We start from the raw sequence: 26,464 nt of genomic DNA, 5'->3' as shown, positions 1-26,464 counted from the left end.
TAGAAGTTAACAATGTACTACTAATGTATGTTTTCAAATGTGTAAAATTAACGGCATGTTGATATGTTCTTATATACATGTGAACTGTTATTTTAAATGTTAAGAAATACCGTGATATGGTAAAAGTGAAAGTAATGTTAAAAATTTGTTATTCGTGTGACTGTAAAGATTAAATCATGGCGAATATGTGGCAAAGGTTGAATGATGTAGTTAGGCTCTCTGACGCTACACTTTAGAGTTAGCCACTTTTAGAATAGTACCTCAGGGTTTAGAGTTGAAAGTAGGGTGTGTTAAGAGGTCTCGTTATGTTGAATTTTAACACGTTAGTGTTTTGATTGTAGGAGGAAGTGTGGCACACGTAGACAGAAACACATTCGTGTTTGGTGTTCTTTTACAACACATGTCAGAGAGCACGGGGAGAGATAATTAAAATAGTCATGAATGAAATAAGAATGTTAAGAGTAGTATAATTCTATATGTTACTTGCCATGTCATTGTGTAACATTTCATTAAACTAGTTTTCCTTCCAGATCTCTGGAAGGAACCAGAATTGAATAAAAGCTCCTGGTTAGATCCAGTACAGATGAAAAAAAGATTGTTGTATATCCTGGGAGCTGCTATTGTAACAAATTTCTTTCTTTTAAATTTTCTAGTTTCTAGAGAAGTTGTGTTTGTAAAAGGTTGGCCTCGCGTTAGATTCTAGAGCTAAAAGTTTTCAACAAGGTCGTTTTAGACCTCAGTTTCAAACTAATTAACTCTGGCGGGAAGTATGTAAGGATCTTAAGTTTTACTAACGTTTATTTTATTTTAAATCTTTACTATCACTTCTTATTTTCTACTTCCGGCCAGAATTATAAGCGTGAAGGTTTTTATGCAAAGTTTGTCTGGCGAACGCCAAGTGTGGCCTTTTTGCCAAGCGAAAGAGAGGAAGCAGTGAGTTCGAAGCAGGCCGCTTACCTTAGAAGTTACGCAGTTGCTATTTGCCTTCCAGGCCAGGGTTTTAATCCTCTTGATAAATTAAAACGTATTGTAGTGTTCACAGTCTCTGTGCTACATACGCTTCCTGTTATTATAAGGCCAATCTTCCACGTGTATTATTCTAAAGTTAAATTAGAGTTTAGTTTTATTTTTTTACTTTTACGTTAGACCCCGAGTGGCGGGTCATTGTATTCCGAAGTACGGAAGTTATTGTATATAGAGAAAAATAAAGGGTTTTGTATACCCTTCGTCTGTATCCTGTCTACTTACTACAATTAGTGAACATAGCTTTAGTAAGCTTGTAAGGATCTTAAGTTTTACTAACGTTTATTTTATTTTAAATGTTTACTATCACTTCTTATTTTCTACTTCCGGCCAGAATTATAAGCGTGAAGGAGTTTATGCAAAGTTGTCTGGCGAACGCCAAGTATTTAAGTGTGGCCTTTTTGCCAAGCGAAAGAGAGGAAGCAGTGAGTTCGAAGCAGGCCGCTTACCTTAGAAGTTACGCAGTTGCTATTTGCCTTCCAGGCCAGAGGTTTTAATCCTCTTGATAAATTAAAACGTATTGTAGTGTTCACAGTCTCTGTGCTACATACGCTTCCTGTTATTATAAGGCCAATCTTCCACGTGTATTATTCTAAAGTTAAATTAGAATTTAGTTTTATTTTTTTACTTTTACGTTAGACCCCGAGTGGCGGGTCATTGTATTCCGAAGTACGGAAGTTATTGTATATAGAGAAAAATAAAGGGTTTTGTATACCCTTCGTCTGTATCCTGTCTACTTACTACAATTAGTGAACATAGCTTTAGTAAGCTCTCTGTTCCTAGTCAGGTCCTTGTATGTTTCCGAAGAAGGTTAGAAGAAACATTGAACCTGATAGTGGCGCCCGACGAAGAATAACCATGGCCGAGTTTCAAGAAGAACCTGTGCTGCCTGCAGAAACAGCTCAGAATCCAGAAATGCCAGCTGCCGCCCTGGAAGGATTTGGGTATATTGTCCAGACCATGCGCGCTTCGATGAAACCAGAAGCAACGTTTAATGGAAACTCACAGGTAACCAGTTTTTTGGAAAAATTGGATGACCACTTCATGCTCTACCCCGTGCACGAGTTTCAAAAAGTTACCTTAGCTACCAGCGCTTTGAGGGGCCAAGCGCTTAACTGGTTCAAATGTATCGGCAGAAGTCTCTTGGGTCAAGCAGGAAGTCCCACCTATACCTACGAAAATTTCAAGACTGCCCTACTAAAAGCCTTCCCTGTTGTAAGGGATCGTGCGAAATTAGAAACAGAACTTTTCAGTATATATCAACAAAGAATCGAAAACCTCTCGAGCTTTATTTTAAGAAAAATTCACGTTTTCAAGCTCTTGTATGGAAACCGTCCGGATCCTGAAATAATTCAAGTGATTTTGCCGAGGTTACTACCCCAAGTGCAAGACTTTATTGAATTGAGAAATCCGACTACACTGGAAAAATTATTTGAGCTAGCAATCCAGTTTGAAAGTAGAAGAACGGCGGACGTCGAAAGAAGACGCCAATATCAACAGCGAAACCAATTTGGTACGCCAAGACTACAGCAAACTCAAGCACATGGCTACGGAGAAAAAGCGAATCAGTGGGCAAGGAAACCCGAGCATTCAAAAACAGCCGGCGAGCGTCGACAGTTCAATAGCAACCCAGAAAAAAAGTCTCAAGGCCAGTGGAGAAAGAAGGAAAGCACCGAAAGAAAAAATAATTTAAACTAAAACGGATTTCTGCTGACGAGAGGGTGCGGAAATCCGAAGGCCACGAAAACCCCTCTTCCTACAAGTTAAATACAGTAATGGTGAAAAATTTAACTCTTCCGAAGATTGAAGTCTTGGTAAATAATATCCCGGCCACCGCACTCCTGGATACCGGCGCGCAGTGTTCCTGTGTGGCAGAAGTCTTTTTTAGAAAGTATTTTCGCAAATACCGCATATATAATGCGGATAATACAACAGTATTAGCGGCGCAAGGAGAACAATGTAAGTGCGTAGGTAAAGTACCTTTGTACATCCGTATCAAGGACGAACAAGTAAAGGTGATGTTTTTTATAGTAAAGAATTTGCAAGCACACTTAATACTAGGAATAGACTTTCTTTCAGACGCACAAGCTACACTGGATTTTAATGAAGCGTCTCTTAAGCTGACGATGAAACCAGTGTGTGTAGAAAAGGTTGAACCGCCAAGGGTAAATCTCGACCACCTGCCTAATGACGAGCAAGATAGAATCCGACAAGTGGTAAGTGAATTTGCTTCCTTATTTAGTGATATTCCAGGATTTACCCAGGTTACTAACCATAGTATTGACACCGGAGATGCATTGCCGGTTCGTCAAAAACCATACCGGTATGATAAGAATAAGGAAAAAATTATAGAATGGCATATTACCGATATGCTACGTAAAAAGATCGTAACGCCTATCTCAAGTAGTTATGCTAGTCCGGTGGTTTTATGTAAGAAAAATAATGATTATCCTTTGGAGCATCCAAAAAGGTGGAGATTCGCTATTGATTACCGTAAATTAAATTCCATAACGAAATATCCGGTATATCCGTTACCGATTATAGAAGAAATTTTAAGGAACATAAAATCAACCAAATTTATGACAACTTTAGACTTAACGACTGGTTATTTTCAAATAGGGATCAGGCCTGAGGACGTGCCTAAGACTGCTTTTATAACCAAGTCTGGCACTTATGCATTTTTGCGAATGCCGTTTGGCCTTTCAGGCGCCCCAGCAACATTTCAGCGATGCATGGACATTGTGTTAAGACCTGTTCTCGGAAAGTCCACATTTATCTATTTAGACGATATCATTATTACTAGTGATAATCTAGACCAACATGTACAGGATTTAAGACAGGTGTTTTCTTTATTAAATGAGGCCGGTCTAAAAGTTAATGTCGAAAAATGCAAATTTGCAGCCCCTGAATTAAAATATTTAGGTTACAAAATATCGCAAAAAGGGATCGAGACAGATGAATCAAAAATAATCGCTGTACAAAAGTATCCGACTCCAAACACGGCAAAGAAGCTCTCTTCTTTTCTAGGACTTTGTTCATATTATAGGTCCTTTATAAAAGATTTTGCGGCTATCGCTGAGCCATTGTTAAAATTAAAAAGGAAAAAGGCAAGATTCTCGTGGACGGCCGAAGCCAATAGTGCTTTCGAAAAATTAAAACAAGCATTAACGCAAGCCCCTGTGTTGAAATTTCCTGAAAAGGATGAAAATTTAGAAATTTCAGCGGATGCTTCGGATTATGCGGTAGGAGCGGTACTTTCGCAAAATCAGCAGCCAGTAGCATTTTTTAGCCGAACTTTAAATCAAACACAAAGAAACTATTCCGCGACCGAGAGAGAGGCACTTGCAGTTCTGTTAGCAGTGCAAAAGTTCCGAGTCTATTTTGGAAAGGCGCCGATAACAGTATATTCTGATCATGCGGCGGTAACTAGATTGTACTCAGGGAAAACTTTATCCCCAAGGTTAATAAGATGGGCACTCAAGCTGCAAGAATATAATCTGGTAATCAAGCATACCCCCGGAAAGGAAAATATCGTAGCAGATGCCCTATCACGAATTAAATTAGACGAACAGGGTAATACCGTAAAAGTTGCAATGCTTACAGCGTGTACAATAAATTCCAGAGAAACTGTAATAACAGAACTGGGTAAGGATCCTGAGTTTGGAAGTATTTATGAGTATTTGAAGGATCCTGAAAATTTTAGCCACCAAGATATTGTGGCGATAAGAAATAGGGCGGCCCATTACGAACTAATAGATGGTCTATTATTTTATACAAAAACTACGAATTCCAACAACGAATTTCGACCTGTTATCCCAGCTAGTCTTAGATTAAATATCCTGCAAGAGCTCCATGACAGCCCTTTAGCTTCTCATGCTGGTATTCGAAAAACTACTCAACGCGTACGCGAGGCAGTCTACTTTCCTGAACTGCAAAAGTTAACAAGGGCGTATGTCCAGTCCTGCCCAACATGTCAAGCCGTTAATTATATTAATTTCCGCCCGGCCGGGTTTCTAAATAGTATTAAATCCGAATTTCCAAATGAAATAATCGGCATCGATTTATTGGGCCCTTTCCCAAAAAGTCAGTTAAACAAAAGTCGCTATCTCCTTGTTATAGTTGATCATTTTAGTAAATGGACCGAAATTGTTCCCTTAAAACGAGCCTCCGCGAAATTAGTTACCGATTCTATTTTAAATAAATATATTTTAAAATACGGGGCGCCCCTAAAAGTTATATCGGATAATGGTCCTCAATTTGTAAGTAATATATTTGAAGACATGTGCCAAAAACTGGGCATACGTCATTTAAAAATGGTCCCGTATCGGCCGCAATCAAATATAGCGGAACGGGTCAACAGAAATATAGTGAAAATTATCCGTAGTTATGTTAAAAATTTTCATAAAAGCTGGGATAACTATGTCAATGAATTTGCTTTCGCCCTTAGGACCGCAAAACATGATACAACGGGAAAAACTCCTGCTGAGTTATTTCTAGGCAGAAAGATTATAACACCGTTAGATAAACTATTTTATGTGCAACAAAGAGCCCCAGAATTTAAAATGGGTGATATAGAAAAACTAATAAAAGAAGCAAAAAAGAATACAGAAGTAGCACAAAGAAAACAAAAATTGTATTATGACTTGAAACGACGGGGAGTAACTTATAAAGTAGGGGATGAAGTACTAAAAATTAAGCATTCACTTTCTTCAGCACCAGAAGATAAAACTGCCAAATTTTTCCCACGCTTTGAAGGACCATATGTTATAGAAAAAATAACTCACGCTGTTGTAGTATTAAAGGCAAGAAATGGTGAAACCTGTTCCGCAAACATTGACCAGATAAAACCATTCTATGACCGTAATAAAATGCAAATCTTTTCAGATCTTTTGCAGGATCCGGTACGGCAGACACCGCAGGTACAAGTTCCAGAGGTGGGAAAACGACAAGTACAAGGGCAAGCCAATGAGAGACAGAAGCAAGTGAAAAGAAAATTGCCCCGCGGAAAAATTGAAGGTACAAAGAAAAAGAAGCCGTTCCACCGTCCAAAAAACAGAGTTCACGAACACCCCCAGAATGAAGAAGGGAGAAGGACGACGTATGTGGAAAAGACCGGGAGAAAGGACGGCAACTATAACCCGGCTGTGAAACGGAAGATTGACTCATCCGACAGAACTCTCCGCAGCAAAAGTCGCCGAACTGCGGAAGGGCCATCAGCGGCGGAGGAAAAAGTACAAGAAAAATTTGAACGGCCAACAACGAGGTCCAAGCAGGATCACGACAGAAGTTTCCCGGTTCCACCAAGACCAGCTGCCTTCAAACGGCCAAGACCACAAGCAGAGGACAGAAGGAAGATGTTCAAGGGTGGCCGTAGTGGTGAAAAACGGAAGCTTCCAGAGGAAAGCACTGAAGGGCGAGCCCGTACAAGAAGGAGGATCAACCAAGCTACGGTCTGCAGCACCTTTAAAGACTGGGCCCAGAAAAGGATGTCTGAATATTACAAAGATAAGTAAAATTTTGTGTTGCTTTACAAACTTAAGTTAATCTTTCATTCTTACTGCAAGTGGCAGATTTGAAGAAGTTTTACCTCATGCGAGGTCTACCTTTATCGCCAAAAGGGCGAGAAATGAGTTGTGACCGATTTTCTTATTATGTTTTTCAATTACTCGCGCGTAAAACTAAAGTTGATGTATAATAGCGTTGTATAAAGACTTAAATATTGTATAAATTTTATTTAAAACATTCTAACAAGAAAGAAGTTTTAGTCTGAAAGACTTTTTGAAATGTAGTATTATTTCAATGTAGAAAGAATTGGCACTTGCTTTGAAAAGAATAGAAGTTAACAATGTACTACTAATGTATGTTTTCAAATGTGTAAAATTAACGGCATCTTGATATGTTCTTGTATACATGTGAACTGTTATTTTGAATGTTTAGAAATAACGTGATATGGTAAAAGTGAAAGTAATGTTAAAAAATTTGTTATTCGTGTGACTGTAAAGATTAAATCATGGTGAATATGTGTTAAAGGTTGAATGATGTAGTTAGGCTCTCTGACGCTACACTTTAGAGTTAGCCACTTTCAGAATAGTACCTCAGGGTCTAGAGTTGAAATTAGGGTGTGTTAAGAGGTCTCGTATGTTGAATTTTAACACGTTAGTGTTTTGATTGTAGGAGGAAGTGTTGAACACATAGACAGAAACACATTCGTGTTTGGTGTTTTTACAACACATGTCAGAGAGCACGGGGAGAGATAATTAAAATAGTCATGAATGAAATAAGAATGTTAAGAAAAGTATATTCTATATGTTATTTGCAATGTCATTCTGTAACATTTCATTAAACTAGTTTTCCTTCCAGATCTCTGGAAGGAACCAGAATTGAATAAAGCTCCTGTTTTGATGCAGTACAGATGAAAAAGAAAAAAGATTGTTGTATATTCCGGGAGCTGCTATTGTAACAAATTTCTTTCTTTTAAAATTTTCTAGTTTCTAGCTAAGTTATGTTTGTAAAAGTTTGGCCTCGCGTTAGTTTCTAGAGCTAAAAGTTTTCAACAAGGTCGTTTTAGACCTCAGTTTCAAACTAATTAACTCTGGCGGGAAGTATGTAAGGATCTTAAGTTTTACTAACGTTTATTTTATTTTAAATCTTTACTATCACTTCTTATTTTCTACTTCCGGCCAGAATTATAAGCGTGAAGGAGTTTATGCAAAGTTGTCTGGCGAACGCCAAGTATTTAAGTGTGGCCTTTTTGCCAAGCAGAGGAGAGGAAGCCGTGAGTTCGAAGCAGGCCGCTTACCTTAGAAGTTACGCAGTTGCTACTTTGCCTTCCAGGCCAGAGGTTTTAATCCTCTTGATAAATTAAACGTATTGTAGTGTTCACAGTCTCTGTGCTACATACGCTTTCTGTTATTATAAGGCCAATCTTATTCTAAAGTTAAATTAGAGTTTAGTTTTATTTTGATATCTTTTAAGTTAGACCCCGAGTGGAGGGTCATTGTATTCCGAAGTACGGAAGTCATTGTATATAAAGAAAAAAATAAAGGGTTTTGTATACCCTTCGTCTGTATCCTGTCTACTTACTACAATTAGTGAACATAGCTTTAGTAAGCTCTCTGTTCTAGTCAGGTCATTGTATGTTTCCGAAGAAGGTTAGAAGAAACATTGAACCTGATAAGCTCTCTGTTCCTAGTCAGGTCCTTGTATGTTCCCGAAGAAGGTTAGAAGGAACATTGAACCTGATAAGCTTAAAAACTAATAAATGCATCAAAAAGATTAAAACATTAAAATGTTGTAAACTAACCTTGGTGTTTATAGTGAAAAAGAAATATTTCGTGTCGTAAGTCAGGAGAGCTTTACCAAATCGCTAGCCTTCAAAACGCCCGATTTTACTGAATATATGCAGAACACTTAAATTTCAGGAAAATTTTATTCGAATGAATTTCTTCTCAGAATACATTGCGCATGGGGAAAACATTTATGATGGTATATACGCAGAGAAGGATAGCAGTAACCACCGTAATTCTGACCTTTTAATTTACTGAACTTAACCCGAGATAGTGCGCATGAAAGATTCCAGTACTCACATGCTACAATTCCATCAAATATCGAAATCTGTCGAGACGAGAACGCCCCATTTTCGTCAAGAAGTTTTAAACATCTGAATCATTTCAATGAGTTTTAAGAATTTTTTTAATTTGTAATTGTAAAAATGTTTTACTTATCCGCATTCTTTTTCAGCGACCCGAGCAGATAGCTCAAATACCACTGAGACGCTTTTTCTTGCAACTTATTTAATCATCATTACATTTTATTCAGGTACGATTAACTAAACCCTTTTAATCATACCGAAACGGATATGTAGTAAAATTCTGCAAGGGATTTTTTTGCGTTTTATTTGAAAACATCAAATCAACTTCAAACAAATCACTATTCTATGAGATAACAAATTTTATGAGAAGATAATCGCAGTTATGTAGAAAAATTCTCAAGAAATCCTTTTTGATTTTGTAATATAAATTTATGTATCTAATATTAGCAGCACTGAAACGAAATAATTTCCAGGTACATTTTCCGTAACTGTTCTTCAGCTTGCAGTAGTAGATTGGAAGTGGTCATGTGTGTATGTAATTATTTTCAGCATTGAATTTAGCAACTTTAAATTCTACACTATAATCCCTACCCTAGCACAAAAAAAAAAAAAAAAAAAAAAAAAAAAAAAAAAAAAAAAAAGTTGATGTAAAGCTTTTTCGAAAAACCAAGGTTGTTATCAGAGTTCGATTAAGAAAATTTGGAGACTTAAATACATCTTTCTTTCAACGGAAATTTTCCCCATTTTCATTAGGGAGAAATATTAGTAATTATTCAGCAGTAATTATTAGTTATTATTAATAGAAATATGTAGTGACAAACCATGGGAGGGTTCTTAAAATATTCATCCATAATGTCCGGATCTTGAAGAGTAGCCAGTATAGTCAAGCTTCTTTGGATAAAAAAAAAAGCTACGAGGACTTAAATATCATTACAAGAATGATCCGAAAAAACACGCATTGAGCCACGCCCTCCATATATATATATATATATATATATATATAATAAAATATGATGGCTGCGCTAAGAAATGATTGTCGACCTCAAAATTGACTATTCTAAATTTTATGTTCTTCCCCTAAGTTCCTATGCTCTCCCAAATTCGAGATCTTTCCAGGTTACATAACGCTGCTTGGAAAAGGGAACTAAAGCAATCGCAGCTTAGCTGTACTTATGCACCTACGTAGTATAAATACTTTTTCACGAGCAATTACGTCATTCCTTTTCCTAACTTCTGTCATGCAAACATCTGCACTGCTACGCTTATATATGTGTGTGTGTGTGTGTGTAATATTTTATTGTATATTATATATACAGTGTATATATATATATATATATATATATGTATGTAATATACCCAAGCGATTGTAATAACATCAGAAACAGATATGAGCTACCTTGTCGCTACTTGAACCTTAATTTGTTACGCGTTACCAGCAACAGACAGGAACTGATAAAAAAATGGTATGTAGAAATAAAATGCTTAATCAATGCTTAATCATCTTAATGCAAATCATTTTTTTCAAGTGTTATATATCATAGAATCATGCGTATATCACAGAGGCGGAATCATATCTAGTATATGACAAGTAACACCAAGTCGAGAAAGATTAAAATTAATAATTTAAATGATAAATTACAGTTTTCAATTAAAATAGTTTTAAAGCAACAGTTAGAAATGCAATTCTTTGTTTTATTTACAATCAAAATTATTTGATAAAGAAATTTAGGAGTGTCATTGTACAGAATTATGTTGTAATTAACATTGTCGATACTTAAGTTTCAGAATTAATTTCTTAAGCTTAAGAATGTCGATTTAAGTTTTCAGAAATATTGACCACTTTCATTATCATCTTAAGAAAGATAGGATCAATATATTTTTGCAAATTTACGTTTTTTTGCCCCATGTATATAAATGGACTCTGTTTTTTTATGATAGAAATGAAAATTAAAAAGTAAAATTTACCGTTCAGCTCTACAGTAATGCATGATTAGCAATGAGATACCGTATTTTTTAATTAGAAAGGATAGAATAAAGATATGAGTTTTGTTACATATTTTTAAATTTCAGTTTACAGCTTTAGTGAGAAGAAGGTATGTTTGTGAAAGTTCCAGACTGTATTCCTTAAGTCTCAGTTTATAATATCTAAAAGTTGAAATCATTCCATTTATCCTAAGTAAAATATTGCCAAGAGAGAAACTGACGTAGAAATTGATGAAATAGATCATCCATTCAGAATACGTTACGTGAATGCTGTGCCTATGTACCAGTCGATAAAATTTACTTCTATCACCTTTACCTTTGAGTATAAAAACTTGTAACACAAGCCGAACGAATTCGAGTGAACCGACCAGGGGATTGAACGACAGCTTTAACAAACCCACTTCTTTGGTCCCGAAGTGGTGATGAAATCATTGTCTGACCATGTCGCTCGCGTAGGAGGGCAGTTAGCCCTTGATGATGGAATGCGTTTCCCCAAGGTCAGAGTTTAAGAAAGTAACCGCTATAAGTCAGGCAATGGAATGCTCATTTTATTGCGTCATGTGATACAATTTCTTGAAAAGAATTCTTGAAAAGAACAAGGTAAATTTGGGTGATGACAGTAGTGGTTTGTCTTTCGATTGATACAAATAACACACTGTGGACAGTAATAATATACAATTATCCAAAATAAGATACAAAATGAGATATGCTAAATAAAAACGCTTCTTATATTTTAGTTAAATTTCTACCCGAGGTAAAATCATAATAGGCATGGCCTTGTAAATAGAGTAAATGTTAAGAAAAAAGGACTGAAATATTTTTTATACTTTTTTTCTTTATGGGAATGACAATGCAAATTGACTTGAACGAAAGAATCTTTAAATATAAAAGAAGTTTCATTGGACCTACACTCCCATACAGCCGAGATATTTTTGTCTTTAATTTCTGTTATTCTTCTATGGCCTCTAGTTTTAAACATTCATTTAGAGCAAGTTTTCAGGTGATTCTGGTAGTCTTAGGTATATCAGACGATGTCTCAGGTGATTACAACATTGATTCTGTACGGCATACTAAAGAAAATAGTTTCAAGTTCTGTCTCTTTTTGTTCACCCTCTGATACCTTTTACTGTTTCGCTAGTTAAAATTAATTAAATTTCTTTTTTGCTAGAAATGTATGTTTAGTCACCTACCTGAGATATTAAATTATAATTGTAGACCTTTTAAAACAAAATTTAGGATTCAGACTGTTTTCAGATAAGGAGAAAGACCTGTAGTTATATGCTAGCTGTATAGTTGATACTCTTCGCAATGCTATTAAAAAATAACTTAAAAAATAAGTGTATAAAATATGAGAAGGCAGAGATATGCCAATATAACTACAATTTCTCAAGAAATACCATCAAATTAGAATGTAATTATGTGCTTTAAAGCAGTTGGAAACAGAACCTCATTATAGCATGGGCTCAGTCCTCATATTTTTGGAATCCAATAACCATCTTATAGTTTTTAATAATCCAGTTTTGTGTTCGTTTCACTTTAGTGTCAAATCACTTTTCAAATAAAGGACGCTGCCACCAAATGTTATCATTATGTATTATTTTTAAAGAAATATTAAGTATTCTTGGTGGTAATATAGTGAATATAAAAAGAAATGTATGGCAACTCTTAACACTCTATCGGGAGTTCTGAAGGTACCTTACATTTAAAAATTTTGTGATTGTTAAATACATCATTGATTTATGATTCCGGTACACTGTATGAAAGGCTATACGATGCGATATTTTCGAATCAAGGCATGAGAACGGATGTGTACATAAGCAGATATAGTTATCATTGTCCATTGTATCCAAGAATAAAATAACAAAATATGAGTACTGCTTATGACTAATACTGAGCCATAAAGTTTATTATGTTAAGGTTAATCAAGGCCATAAAGTCTTAGACTGTTTAGTCACAGAGTATGCCGCCTGCTGAAGGCCACTTTATTAGCTGAAATTCTACTGCAGCAGTTTGTCTTCGTCGTTGTTTTATTCTTGCCAATAATGCTGGACACGCTGGCATAGTTTTGAGTCAACTTACGAGTTAATCATTTCTGAGTATCCTTAGGCTAACTTACGACTTAGTTTAGTTTTAATTTGAATTCATTATTTTTCAAATTACGTCATAATTGCTGGTTGGTTTTGTAAGCACTAGAAATGCCTTCTGTTAAATTAATTGAGTTCTTAATAAAAGTATCTTTTACACCCTTCTTACATTCTCTGTTTTCCTACTGGGCATAACGATAAGTCACTTAGATCCACCTAGGATCTTGTCTTGGTGTATGCTTCTCAAGAAGGTGAGACTCTATAGCTATTTCACGCGAGATCATTTGCTGGATACATCAAATTTTATCGTAAAGTTCTAACCGACTTGGTCAAAAACAATCACAATGGTGAAAAAATAAAATTAAAATATGATTTTAGCTTACCGTACCGTATTAAAAACAGAACGAATTTTTGTCCAGTAGCGGTACATTGTTTATTTATACAACTTGTAATATATGAATGATAAAAAAATTGAATAAATATGCAATTCTCAATATAGTTTACAATTTTTGTCTCAAAAAATTATTGAAAGTAAGCCAAATGTTAATCAAATTTATTGTCTGTTTATCGAGTTACCTATATTCTAAATTAACATACATTTTCATTTGCTTTTTAATGTCTTTTGAATGACTGAGAAAAAGGACTTTCTTTGACATTCTTGATCATTATATGTATAAAAATAGGATAAAATTTTGTAATTCTTATTCCAAAGTGGCTTTCGAAGAACTGAATGAGGACTAATTAATTGCAGGTGCATCATGAATATTTGTTAAGATAGGTGTACTTATAAAGAGGATATAATTATAAGGTGAAACATTAAATATGCAGCAGAGTTATTTGAATTCCGAATGAATACTCTTTCTTTGATTTTACTGACAGGCCACTCGGTGAAAGTTATGGCAAAAAAGAATCTTTTGAATCTGTGCAATATGATGCAAATTCTAAACGAAGAGCTTCAAATTATTCCATATTTGGAGACAGTTATTTTGCTTTAATAAACAGGTAAGAATTCTTTATTTTCTGCTTAGATATTATAAAGGAATATAATTAGCTTGAAAAAAAATAAATATCGGTTCAAGCTTATTATTTTGATTATAGTATTTCTCAAGTAGGCTTAATTAATTTTTTATAGAAATATTTTAAATTACACAAGACAAAGTGACACTGTTCTCATCTTGATTTCTCCTTTACAGTTAAATGTATTCTTATGTCATTTGTTAAATATAATTGGGGCGTTTATTATTAAATATACCATGTGATATAGAAAGACTTTAAAAGTTTATATGTATTGCACATAATTTAAAATTAATAAATTAAAACTAATAAATAAATTATGCGGGATATAATATGAGAAACTTTAAATTTTACTGAGCATTACTTTCGTTTTATAAGGTTCCTTTTTAAAAGCGTTATTAATAATCATTCCCTACTAATTCAGTATGACTCACTTAAATTAAAATAATTTTTCATAATTTTACTACTTCTTTTTGTAACAGTATGGAGTGGAACGTGTAGGATTATTTTAGTACTACTTGACTATATAATCTCTCTTGGTTAGATAATTAACAACTTCGAAAGTTTAAAATGTGTGACATATGATGAGAAAGTTATTTTTTTTTATGGGGCGGAATTTCAAATGATTGACAAAAAGCATCAGCTAGTCTCTTTTTTCCAGATAAATCAAAAGCATTGTAATTGCATTACGAATGCCCATTCAGTAGAAAATATATCTCAGTTTTAATAAGCTAGATTGAAAATTGCTTACAATTTAAATACAATATTAATTATTTCTTGAAGAACAGTCATTTCTGGAAAAGATTTACTAGATTTAAAATTGTTTATATATTTAACTACTGTTTTAAAATAAATAATATTTAATTGCATATTCAAATACCTTTATTTATTTAAAAAATTCTTAAAATATTTTTTCATTCATTGAAAGAAAAGTGTTAATTATTTATAACACTATTATTATTTTAACTTCCGTATCAAATAGAGGTTTTATTCTGTATAATGATAGATAATTTTTGTAAATATCCAATTTCGTATTACGAAAATAAATCTCACTAAATATATTATGTTATCACCAATTAAAAGAAGTGATTAAGATATTCATTATGCATAAAATATCATTCATTCTTTAATATTCACAAAGGTAAAGGAAAACATGAAATTGCATAAAAGATGAATTTAATGAAATGGAAAATACACTGTTTACATGATAATAATTTTCTTGCTTCTGTTCTAAAATACTTTGATGTATAAAGATTTTATGATAAATAAGTAGATTGGGCCTGTGGTTGCGGTATATATAGAAATAAGGGAAAACCAATTGTGTTTGGACCCATGGTTTAGATGGTATTAGATACAAGGGTTCCTGAGTTTATCTCTCTACCCCTAATCGAATAAAATTTCGAAATTGTTCTAAAATTTCAAAATTATTTATAAAAACAACTTTTCAGGTATCTAATTAATACAGAGAAGAAAACAATAGGGGCCACTTTAATAAATTATACCGGAGAACTGTTGAGCCTGTCTTAGAAACGTGAAAATGAAATGGTGCTACAGAAATACAGAAAACTCCCAGTATACATAAACAGAAATTAGAAAGTATACGTAAACAATAATCAAGCACAATATGGCCACATTATTTATTAGTTGTGGATTTAAAAAATCGTTGATCTTTTGATGTTATTAGGATCATTAAAGTCACATGTTATTAGGATTTATGTTATTAAGCTATTTTGATGTTATTAGGATCATTAAAGTAGAATTGTAATTGCAGAATTATTTATTCACCTTTGACCAAGTTGTGTTTATTGATACATTCGTCTATTTCACGTGTAACACGCACATACACTCTAAGACAAAAAAAGACGCACCAAGAAGGAATTACCCGAATGAGACGAAAATCTGTAGATGGGATGCACATCTACAGAAAACAAAATGATTACAATTTTAGAAAAACTGGATGATTTATTCAAGAGAAAGAATTGAGCAAGTCAGTAACGCATTGGTTCCTCTCTGGCTCTTATGCAGTTAAGCAGTTGGATCGGCAAAACCCCAAGCTGGTTGGATGGCCTGCCCATAATGCTCCAAACGTTCTCAATGGGAGAGAGATCTGGCGAACTTGCTGGCCAAGGTAGTGTTGGGCAAACACGAAGACAAGTAGTAGCAACTATCGTCGTGTGCGGGCGGGTATTATCTTGCTGAAATGCTCAGGATGGGGTGATATGAAGGGTAACATAACAGGGCGTAGAATATCTTAGACGTACCGCTATGTTGTAAAGGTGTCGCGGATGACAACCAAAAGTGTTCTGCTATTAAATGAAATGGCACCCCAGATCATCATTCCTGGTTGTCAGGCCGTATGGAGGGAAACAATCAAGTTGGTATTCAACCTCTGTCCGGGCGTCTCGAGACACGTTTTCACTGTTCATCCGGGGCCGCAGTTCGAAGCACGACTCTTAAGGACAATTCTACTCCAGTCGATGACATTCCAAGTAGAATTGTCAGGAGTTATATGTCTTTTAACTTACTTTGGAAATATTACGTGTCCTGAATAGGAACAGGGAGCTTACTAAAGCTATATTCAAGTATTTGTGGAATAGACGACACAAGTAGGAAGGTGTATTGAACCCTTTATTCTCTACTAATTTACAGGTTAAAACTCGTAAGAATGCAGTAGCAAGGCGGCTTGCTACCAGTCTCTCTCTCTAACTCTTGGGAAAAAGCCACAACTTAAATACCTGGGCGTTAGCAAGTACAATTTGCATAAACAAGTTAAAGCATTTAATTCTGCCCGGAAGTGGAAAATAAGAAAAGGTAGTACAGTTTTAAAATAAAATAAATGTTAGTAAAATTTAAGATCCTTACAGAATGAGCTCGACGTCGCTGCAAACGGACTTGTCGGTATACAGAGATCAATAGTAGTGTGGTAAAGGGGGCACTGCGAGCTCATTTCCTTTTCTTTGAGCAGCCTATTAATGTTCCTTGCTGTCATTGAAGCACCAATTGCACGTAGGATCGTTGATAATGATAAATCTGGGGCTCTGAGTGCCGCCCTGGTGATTGACCAGTCCTCAAATTCTGTGGACTATCTAGACCGACAGCTTCCTTCTTGAAGTTATGTTCGGCCATGGGTCACCCATTCTTGTCAACATCGTCTAATAGTACCATCTCTCCTATACAAATGTCGATGGATTTGCCAATTAGACGAACCTGCTTCTTTGAACTCAACTACACGTCCTCTCTCAAATGCTGACATCTGTGCATATTGTTCGAGCATTTATATGCGAGGCATAGTTACTGTCTATCTGAGTATACGGAACGAAATTTACAAAAACTTTATGTTCTGGAATAGAAATTTCTCCTCTTTACTGTCCTGCCAGTTGCGTTTTTTTTTTCTTAGAATGTAGTTAGATATATGTTTTATTCGCACGTTCGATTATCAAATATGAATGTGTGCAGTGATGTATTCCTGCATTGCTGAACTCATTAATATTATTTGAGGTTTGTTGGAAACCGCTTTTGCTAACCTTTTCCTTTGATCATTCTTAAAGTGTCGTTAAAATTTCTGGTGCTTCCAAATCAATCTGTCGAAAGAGTGAATGAGTCTGTCCTCATTCACTGTTTCGACAGGCGCTGGTGTACTGAAAGCTGGCCGATTCTACGCTATATTGTACATTTGAGAAAGAAGATTAAATACAGTGAGCTTAGAATGCTGTCTCAAGGAGTCGTTAGTTTTTAGGAAAATGCAAGGCTATATCTTATCTTGCTACAAAATTCTGTCAGTTCGTCTGAGACCTATTACTCCGCTGTGCGTCTTAATTCTTTGATTTTTACATGCCCACTTCAACCAAGAATTTTGCATTTAATGTGCAAAATGCATTTTTGTCGTGCAAAATGGATTTTTTTTTTTGTGGCATCAAAGCGAACCTGAAGAATTCTAGAGAAAAACAATAACAAGCTAGTGTATTAGTGGGACTCTTTTCTTAACAATCACGGAAAACATTTCAAATAAAACACACGTCTTGAAACACAACTAGAGAAGTCCGCTTATTAATGAAGCAATCTATACAGATGAATGTGACCGAAAGAACAGAAAGAAATGTTTGCTTTTATTTATCCTAATGTATTTTTTATCAATTTTTCAGGTCGGGTAAGAGAGAGAGTGTCATCAATATGGAGAGCGGTATGCAGAATGCCAATGAAACAACAGCCTTAACTGTACCAAATAACACATATATTCGTAGAGCCAGAACGTCCATTGTAGCTGCTCAAACTCTAACCAGGTGAAGCATAAGCATTTGTAAAATATTTGCAACATTTAATATTCTATGAAGAATTTTTTTTTTTTTTTTTTTTTTTTTTTTTTTTTTTTTTTTGGCGAAGAGACAATTTCTTACCTTTATTTTCGTTGTGTATCTTAGTCATCAAAACTCTAAACCAGCGGTTCTCAACCTTTTGACTAACGCGAACCATCTAAACAAAAACTGAATAGTACCACTCTTTAGTGCCACCACTACATTCTACAATGATTATTTTTCAATTTCTCAATAGAAATATTAAAAAAATATATATATTTTGCCATTTGCACAACCTGTTGGCTTTTTGTATTAAATATGCACGCACAAAAATATTAGATTAAAAATTGGTTACCATTTTAATTATCAAAATTTAAGTTATATTAAGTTATATTCTGTATAATTTCCTAATTCTCAATCATAACAGAGACTGCAGGGATTAAAGTTGCAGAGAACGCTCTGATAAATGACTGAATTTCATGTCAAGTAAAACTATTTTAGGACTAATGAAAGGAAGAGACTTATTTTTGGAAATTAAATCGATAATAAAAGAAATAACTTGCATTGACAGTGCCCCCTACTGTTGATTTATAACCATTTTTAGGAATTCAGGTCAGTCTCTAACTTTTGGAAAAAGAGTATATTTTAAGATTAGCGTTGAAATAATATCGGCAATAAGTCTGGAATTAGGTAAAGTAAGAGAGGTATCATACAGTAACAGTATATAACTACATGAATAAGAACATTCTCTCAGTTTTTGTTTACAATATGCTCTGTTTCTTTCGCATTTCTTAGCAAAATTATGTTCATTGTCTCCAACAGTTCATTATCCATATTAATAAATTTATATCGCTTTATCAAGGAAAATGACTAGTTCAAAAGGAAAAATATTACAAAAGTATTTCCCGTTTTCGCCTACTTATCGATGGCTTCCCTTTTTAAACGTTGATAGCAGAAAAAAATTATACGCTGTAATTAATTCACAAGTGTTATAACCGGTACTCGAGTATCCAAATAAGTCCCATTAAAACTGTATTTAATGCATGAATGCTGTGAAAAATAACTGAGTTCCACAAATTTCAAGCAAATAATTTAAAATAAAATTGACTAAAATGCTTACAACCCTTTTTTGAAAATATATGTTCTGGTCTTTTTCTTGATTGCCTTCTTGATATTATTGCAGGTAGAGTGGCAGGGCCCCCATTGAATGGACAAGTGATTAAGAGAACCGAATGCTGGTAGTTTGATTCACGTTCGAACCCAGGCAAACGAGCTGGCTTCCTGGTTGGTTTTCCCCATGTAACGTGAATGTATGGTGTAACAAGAATATGAGCCAGCTTCCCTTCGAAAGTCCTTCGTTCCCTCAGGCAGTGTCATGTTAAAAAAATACGACGTAACCAGACATTACTGTATACACAGCGCAGATCTATGGTACCATTATCGAATATAACTCGGTGCGTATTCAAGAGTCCCGGAGAGTTAATTACTTTCAAGTCCGAGTTTCGAGTCTCGGCGAGGCCACTTCTCATTTTTCATTCACTTCTTCACTTCAAAATAAGCTAATGACTCTGCACTTATGTATTGAGTAAATTTTGGGGATAATTGCATGTTTATTTATTGAGTATTTTATTCAAATTTGAATCTATGGTCACGCATTGTGTTTGTGAGCTTTTATTTCGTATACTACGTTGTAAATATTTTAATTCTGTGTCGAGTGGCGTTTGATTTATACCTATAGTTTAAGCAGAACTGAAAAGATTGGTAGAAATACTTCTATAGGGCCTTGACGATGTTTAGCAACTTCTTTCGGTTTGCAATATTTTTCAAGCTTTTGGAAAACATACCATCAAAATCCTAGGAACAAGCTCCCAAAAATTTCTTCCCCTTGGAATTAATTCTATAAAACAGGCTTCGATTGCTTTAGTTTACGAACTGAGTAATAGTTATTTGGATCGAAACTTTTCCTGTTTCCAGTTGAACTATACTTTCTCATAACTATACTTTTCGCTTTAAGGTTGCAATAGATACGTCTCTAATGAGTCCACGTTTTCTCATACATAGGTTCCATTATAAGAATTTCAGTTTAAGAAGTAGCTGAGGAAACATTAAATATTTCTGGCAGTGCTGTGCTTTAATTTAATTGAAAGGCATGAAATCGCACACCTCACTTGGTAACTTGTGTCACATCAAGTTCTATATCTTTTATAATCTTTAATCAAACTTCCGCCGTTTTTATACAATTCAAACTCACCAGGCGTTGTAAGCTATTTAATAGTTTCCATTAGCTTTCTTCGATTTAGATATCTCCCATTTTAACTGCATTGCGTCCAACTGTTCAGAGAGTTTCACATTATTCATAATAGGGATTCCTGCCGTTATTTTTAATGCAGCTTTCTTTTGTTAAAATGACAGGTAAAATATGTGGACGCCACAGGACTTCTCTGTACGGCATATTAAACTATATACAATTTGTTGCTGCACTTCATTTAAACTCATTGCCACGAATTTCATTACAGATATATTTTTCATTCAATTCATTTCTCACATCGCGGGAAGGCAAAAATACGTAAAAAACTCAAAGCATCTTCATTGAAAATTGTAAGCTACAAATAAGCTTAAAACAACAATGCAGTTAGAGAAAACAGTTCTGACAATTAAAATTATAATTTCTACTCAAAAACAAGTGACTCGGTTAGCAGGCAAGAAGACAAATATTTCGGTGCACAAAATTGAAAGTTTCCTTTTGTTCCCAGTCGGCGGAAGGCACTAAGTTGGTGCACAAACTGACTTAATTCATTATTATAGTAAAAGTTTTAAATGTAAAGAAATGACGGCTTCATTAGTCTTACTACCACTTTAAAATTGTTGACATTTCTACAACAACTTCATGCAGATTAAATAAAAAGTAATTAAAATTTTTAAAGTAAAAATGCACAATTTACCAATATATAAGATTAAAAAAAACTGAGCACACAGACCTGGGTAACAGAGTGAGTACAGGCCTTCTATTAAAAAGGATAAATAGTATACAGACTGATATCTTACTCTGTATTCTTTTTGTATAGAGAATTGTAGTGTCTTCACGAATGTATGATTTCTATGGCAGAAAGGAAAAATCACTTTTAATGTAAAAAACAATGGTCATAGTAATTACAATACTGTGTATGGTAGTCAAATATTTTATGAGTAGCCTTGATAACGTCAAAATTTCAGAGAAGCGAATGTATAGAACTGACTTAATTCACTCTTCTTCTAAGAGTTTCAAATGTACACGAATGGAGGCTTCGTTAGGCTTAACTGGATACCTTAAACGTTTAAATTTTTTATCACTCTTCAACTACTGCATGCAGAATAACTAAAGGCATAAAAACCTTAACCGAACACAACACAATTGAATCACTTTTAAAACCAAAAATGCATAAATTACCAAGATATAAAAATAAAAAACAAAACTCACCGAGCCGGGAAACAAAGGACGACTATACACGTACGTTCGTTATATATAGTATTTGCACACATTTGGTGTGCCTGATTGCAACGAAAAAGCTTTGGCTAACTGCATATTATAGCAGTCGCATATACAAAATTTGAACTTTCTGCGTTTTCGCTAATCGTTTTTGAGTTATGCAAGATACATACATACGTACGTACGTACAGACGTCAAGAAAAAAATCTCTTCTGAATATATTTTTAAATCCGTTTTCGCAAGTCCGTTTATTTACAGTCCGGTTTCTCAAAAACAGTCCTTTATTCTCTCCGTACGTACAGTTGTCCCTCAAACACATCGTACAAACGGATTCGAGAACGATCAAAATGGATGTTTTCGTTGAAATATGACATCCGAAATTTATCGCGATTACAATATTTCGTACGAGTAAATCGAAATTTTAGAACTGAGAAAAATCGATAATTCTTTTGTTCTCAAATCACTGCGTTATTTATCATTCGAATTTATAAGCTTTTGACGTTAATGTAAATACTATTACGTCTTATTTCTTTTTCAGTTTACTCTCCTTAAAAGAACCTTATAACTACAATCAGACAAGAAAAAGTATGTTTGGAATTCCCAAGAAAATGATTAATTTTCTGTTTGAAAAGGAAATGATAAATTGTACGAAAGTCTAAAACTTACTAGTGTTTAAGGAAACTATTTGCCTAAATGCAATACAAGAACAACTAGAAAAATTTATTTATATTTATACTAAATAACGACATCCATTACAGAATGCGATATCGTTGCAATATTAGTTGAGACATTTTTTTTCTGTCCAAAATCTCATACACTGCTCTTAAAAGGATATAAGTATCCAGGTCTTCAATGCTTCTAAATTCTGAAGTCAGGGCAGATACTTACATGAAGTGTTCACTATCCGTGGAGTACAGCTTTAGTGGAAGTCAAATAATAAAGATATGCTCATAATTCATTAGCCACTTTACACATTTGGTTATAATATAGGTGACAGTGTTAGAGTTTGTGTGTTTCCCCGAGATCCGAACTCTGAGTTTCCAGATCAGTTTTCTGAGTTTCCAGATCAGACCTTCTTTCCAATTGTCCGCTCAGATAAGCGGTGAGAAAATTTCGTATATTCTCCTCCACCTATAGATCGACTGCGGAGAAGGAGATCCAGTCGCCAAATCCTGGTGCGGACGAGTTATCGTTCGCCACATTTTAGTTCGGATACCACTAGTAGAATCAGTTTATCGCAGAAATCTGCAGCACCCTCACCAAAGCTCGAACTCTGAATCTTCCGACTGCAAGCCAGACGTGTTTCCAATTTTACCACGAAGGCTCGCATTAAGGAGGACAATAATATCTTTCAGTAATAAAAAAGAGAAGCAGGAATGGCTACATGGCCCTAGTAACTTGCTGTGCTAGCTCTCTTCTATCAGCTCTATAATATCGTATAATTTCAAGCTGAGATATATATTAATTGATTCTAGTGCTACAATGTGTTGCTGATTATATAACGTCTCGTATAGCAACTGCTGGGGTGCCATTATGAGTATAGTTGTCAGTTATATTGTTTCAAATACATATATATAGTGACATTCATGATGGTAGAAGATTAAGAGTGTTTTTACTAAAACTTGTCGATTTTGATATCTCCTTTTTCTCATCCTTTTAATCTAATTAGAAGTTCTTATTGCAGCAGTTAGAAACACGGAGCCTTGTACAGGGTTTACACCTACTCTTAGGATTGACGAGGCATTTGTCTTGCTAGTTAATTTCAAACATCATTCCCTTTCTGAGTTTTGTTAGATTTTTTAAAATAGCGTGCACATTGGTTATTTATGTGTTCTTATATGCCTATGTTATTATACTTTTACCTTTCTTTCTGTACCGTTTATAAGATTTATATCTTTCTTCTGAAAGACGCTGATTTGATGTATATGCAGTACTGTAATTTCTGTAGTTTAAAAAAATTAAATAAATAAAATTAATTTTTCGTAGTTTATCTACGGAAGATTTATTTTATTTTGAATACACATTTTCCTTAATATTTGTATTTACCAAATCCGCATTTTTTTAGTGTGTCTGAAACAGAACAAGAGGAAGAAGAAAACGAAAGTCAGCCTCCGTCGCCCACAGATACTGTCAAATTAGCTCTCGCTTTTCTCGATGAAGACCTCGAAGAAATAGTGGAGGAGAAATAACATCCGTCAGGCCACCTCTTTTAATCTTCCATACTGTATATTTATTTATGTTTCGAAGAAAATAAATTTTTGACAACATTTTTCCTATGTCTCATTGATTTATTTTAAATGTTTTCGTTGGTTTTCATAACAAAATCTTGGACGCTTCAATTTAGCTATACAAATTCAGAAATGTAATTATTCGTGTTTCTTTGATAAAATTAATTTTGTAATGAATGAAAGGGAGCTATTCCCTGTTCTTTATTTTAGAAATTGAAGTATTTTCATAAACTTAAGGGTGAGTATAAATGACATCTTAGATTTACCTAAAACATTTAAATTATATAACTGCAAAACATAAAACATTTTTTAAATTGTGCTATAAATTTAAGTTATGAAAAGTAAAATTTTGGAAGAAGGTACTTATGAATACTGCATTTTCATGAGACATTTTGAAGCAATTCTACCAGTGAAATTGATCATGAAAGATTTCTTAAACATATCTATGTGCACCGAACATGACTTCCTTGTACGGCCTATCAAATAATAAACATATTTTGCTGTTCTTCATTTAAAATGATTTACTTGAATTATTCTAACTAAATTAATTGATCTCTCAACGTAAGTTGAAACTGACATCAAACAATAAAAATTTGAAATTAAATATCACTGTCAATTTTCACTGTCAATTTTTGCCGTACGGGAATCAAACTTCATATTTTTTTTCATAGCGAGCGTAAACGTTTTGCAAATGTAAGAAATATTTGACCGCGACCAACGATTGCGAAAATAAAGCGCGGTTAAAGGCAGCTGTTTATTTTCTTTTAAGCCGAGTGACGACGGTGGATTTATATATATATATATATATATATATTGATGCTGCCGATTGAAACAAAAAAGAGAGATGCACAACTACATGTTATAGCAGTCCCATGTACAAAATTTCAAAGTTCTTCGGCTAATCGTTCTCGAGTTATGTGAGGCACATATGTTGCCAGCAATGCATGAGAAACGCCAGCATTCTATAGAATACTTAGGCATTTTATAAGGAAAATTAAGTTTATTAGGCAAAGTATTATATGAGAATTATTATATTCTTTACCTAGGTATTCTATATAGAATGACAAATACTCTTTCGGCAAAATATGAAAAAAAAAAAAGATCATGATAAGGCTGTTGTTTAAAAGGCGTTTATTTCTCAAAAATACAAATGCTATTTTGAATAAGTAATGAAAGACAGCCATTAAAACGTTTTTTTTTTTTTTTTTTCAAAATACGTAAAAATGTAGTGTGATGGTTTTGATAGACCACAATGAATTTGTATTCTCTATCTTGTTAAGAATGGAAACGAAGACGATCTACATGACAACAGGAATTAAATTCAGAAAATATCATAGATTTCGCAACATTGCCCTTTTAAAAATACTCTTCTGTTTTTTTTTTTTTTTTTTTTTTTCTGCTAGGGCTTAAAAGCATTACGTATAACGTTTCTGTGTTTGGTTGAAAGTTCTTTCAAAAGTTCAGTCAAGTCCAATAGCCAACTCCATGAAGGTACCTGAAATAACTTTAAGGTTATATGGAAGTACATCATGAAGTACCTGAAATAACTTATTGCCTGTGAAGTATACAGATACCTTTTCTAAAAGGATAAATGAGTTTAGTTTGTTTTCCACAGGCATCAGATCTTAGGGGTTCAGCAACCGATTGTCCCGTGGTTCCTTCTCAGTAGTCATTTTGGCCCATCATTTATTAACTTCTGGTAAGTAGTTTCCGTTATTCGAAACGAATCCCAGATGTATTTCATACTTTGCCGGTTTGTCATTTGGCATTCTATAGAATGCCTAGGCAATATGTGAAATGTTTAATCATTTCATACCTTGAGGGGACGGCCAGTTTTCCGCATTTTATAAAATGCCTAGGTATTCTACAGAATGCCGAATTTCATAATTTGCCGGTAACACATAGATACCTACATATAAAAAGACAAAAAGAAAATAAATTTTGGAAAAAAAGAGGCCTTTTTTCTGTGCGTACGTATAGACAAAAAAAAAAGAGTAAAAAATAAATATATCTTTAGAAATATGACACCCGAAATTTTTCGCGATTACAATACTTCCTTTACTTTATACAAGAACGTAAAAAGTGAAAAAGACATACGCTTTTGAAATTTATACCAGAAAAGAACAACTACTGAAAAAAATGCCTATGATATGAATAAAGCCTCAGTTTGTTATGAATAATCTGCAGTATATATGAAAATATAAATATTATATTCTGAATTGCTTAAATTTTAGAAAAGTTTAAGAATCTTATGCCAAATTTGATGACAAGGATAAGTGTGAAATTAATATTGTTCCTTCAAAAATTTAACTGCTTAGTTTATTATTTTCTATTACTTTTAATAAGGTTGTAAGGTACCTCTTGGAATTCTAAGTTAATGTTGGAAGTGAGGAACCTAAGAACTGATAAGCGAATAATCCCTAGAGTTCGATGACAGGAAACAACAAGAGAGAAGGGTAACTAACCCTTTATTATTTCGATAAGATTTAACAAAACTCCGCCTGGGATTGGACTTGAACTTAAAAGACTAAGAATTAAACTAAAACTAAGATTAACTAAATAAGTATAACCAAAGCTATCAAGGTTCAATTAGAGTTGGCCCCTTAACTTATTTTACTACGAAGCTTAGCAACGGCCTGAGTACGGCCGAGCGTAAAAACAGCTTTGAGAGAGAGCGGCCAAAAACGCAGACTCACATAGTTCAGAAACTCTGATTCTCTCTCTGTCTCACTAAGTAACTTCGTGGTTTAAATACCGCTCCTTCTCATTAAATATTCAGCAAA

The 26,464-nt window shown here is 34.1% G+C and overlaps 1 protein-coding gene across 4 annotated transcripts in view; it reads left to right on the top strand.

Moving 5' to 3' along the window:
* LOC118187681 (bestrophin-3-like) overlaps positions 1-23,722 on the top strand; it is a 127,786-nt gene extending 104,064 nt beyond the window's left edge. For 3 of the 4 annotated variants that reach the window (XM_085816937.1, XM_085816940.1, XM_085816939.1), the window contains 3 exons: positions 13,561-13,683; positions 17,838-17,975; positions 23,519-23,722. In XM_085816937.1, the coding sequence (XP_085673063.1) occupies positions 13,561-13,683; positions 17,838-17,975; positions 23,519-23,642 (385 nt within the window). In that variant the 3' untranslated portion in view covers positions 23,643-23,722. The remainder of the gene's footprint in view (positions 1-13,560; positions 13,684-17,837; positions 17,976-23,518) is intronic. The other variant, XM_085816938.1, reaches the window with a different exon arrangement.
* Positions 23,723-26,464: the final 2,742 nt, after the last annotated feature.

This window comes from Stegodyphus dumicola, chromosome 5, assembly GCF_044657685.1.
Source record: "Stegodyphus dumicola isolate Sdum_Otavi_A_Nest chromosome 5, ASM4465768v1".
Classification (NCBI taxonomy): domain Eukaryota; kingdom Metazoa; phylum Arthropoda; class Arachnida; order Araneae; family Eresidae; genus Stegodyphus; species Stegodyphus dumicola.
The sequence above is the reverse complement of the archived record's forward strand: the minus strand, read 5'-3'. Positions and strand labels throughout refer to the sequence as shown.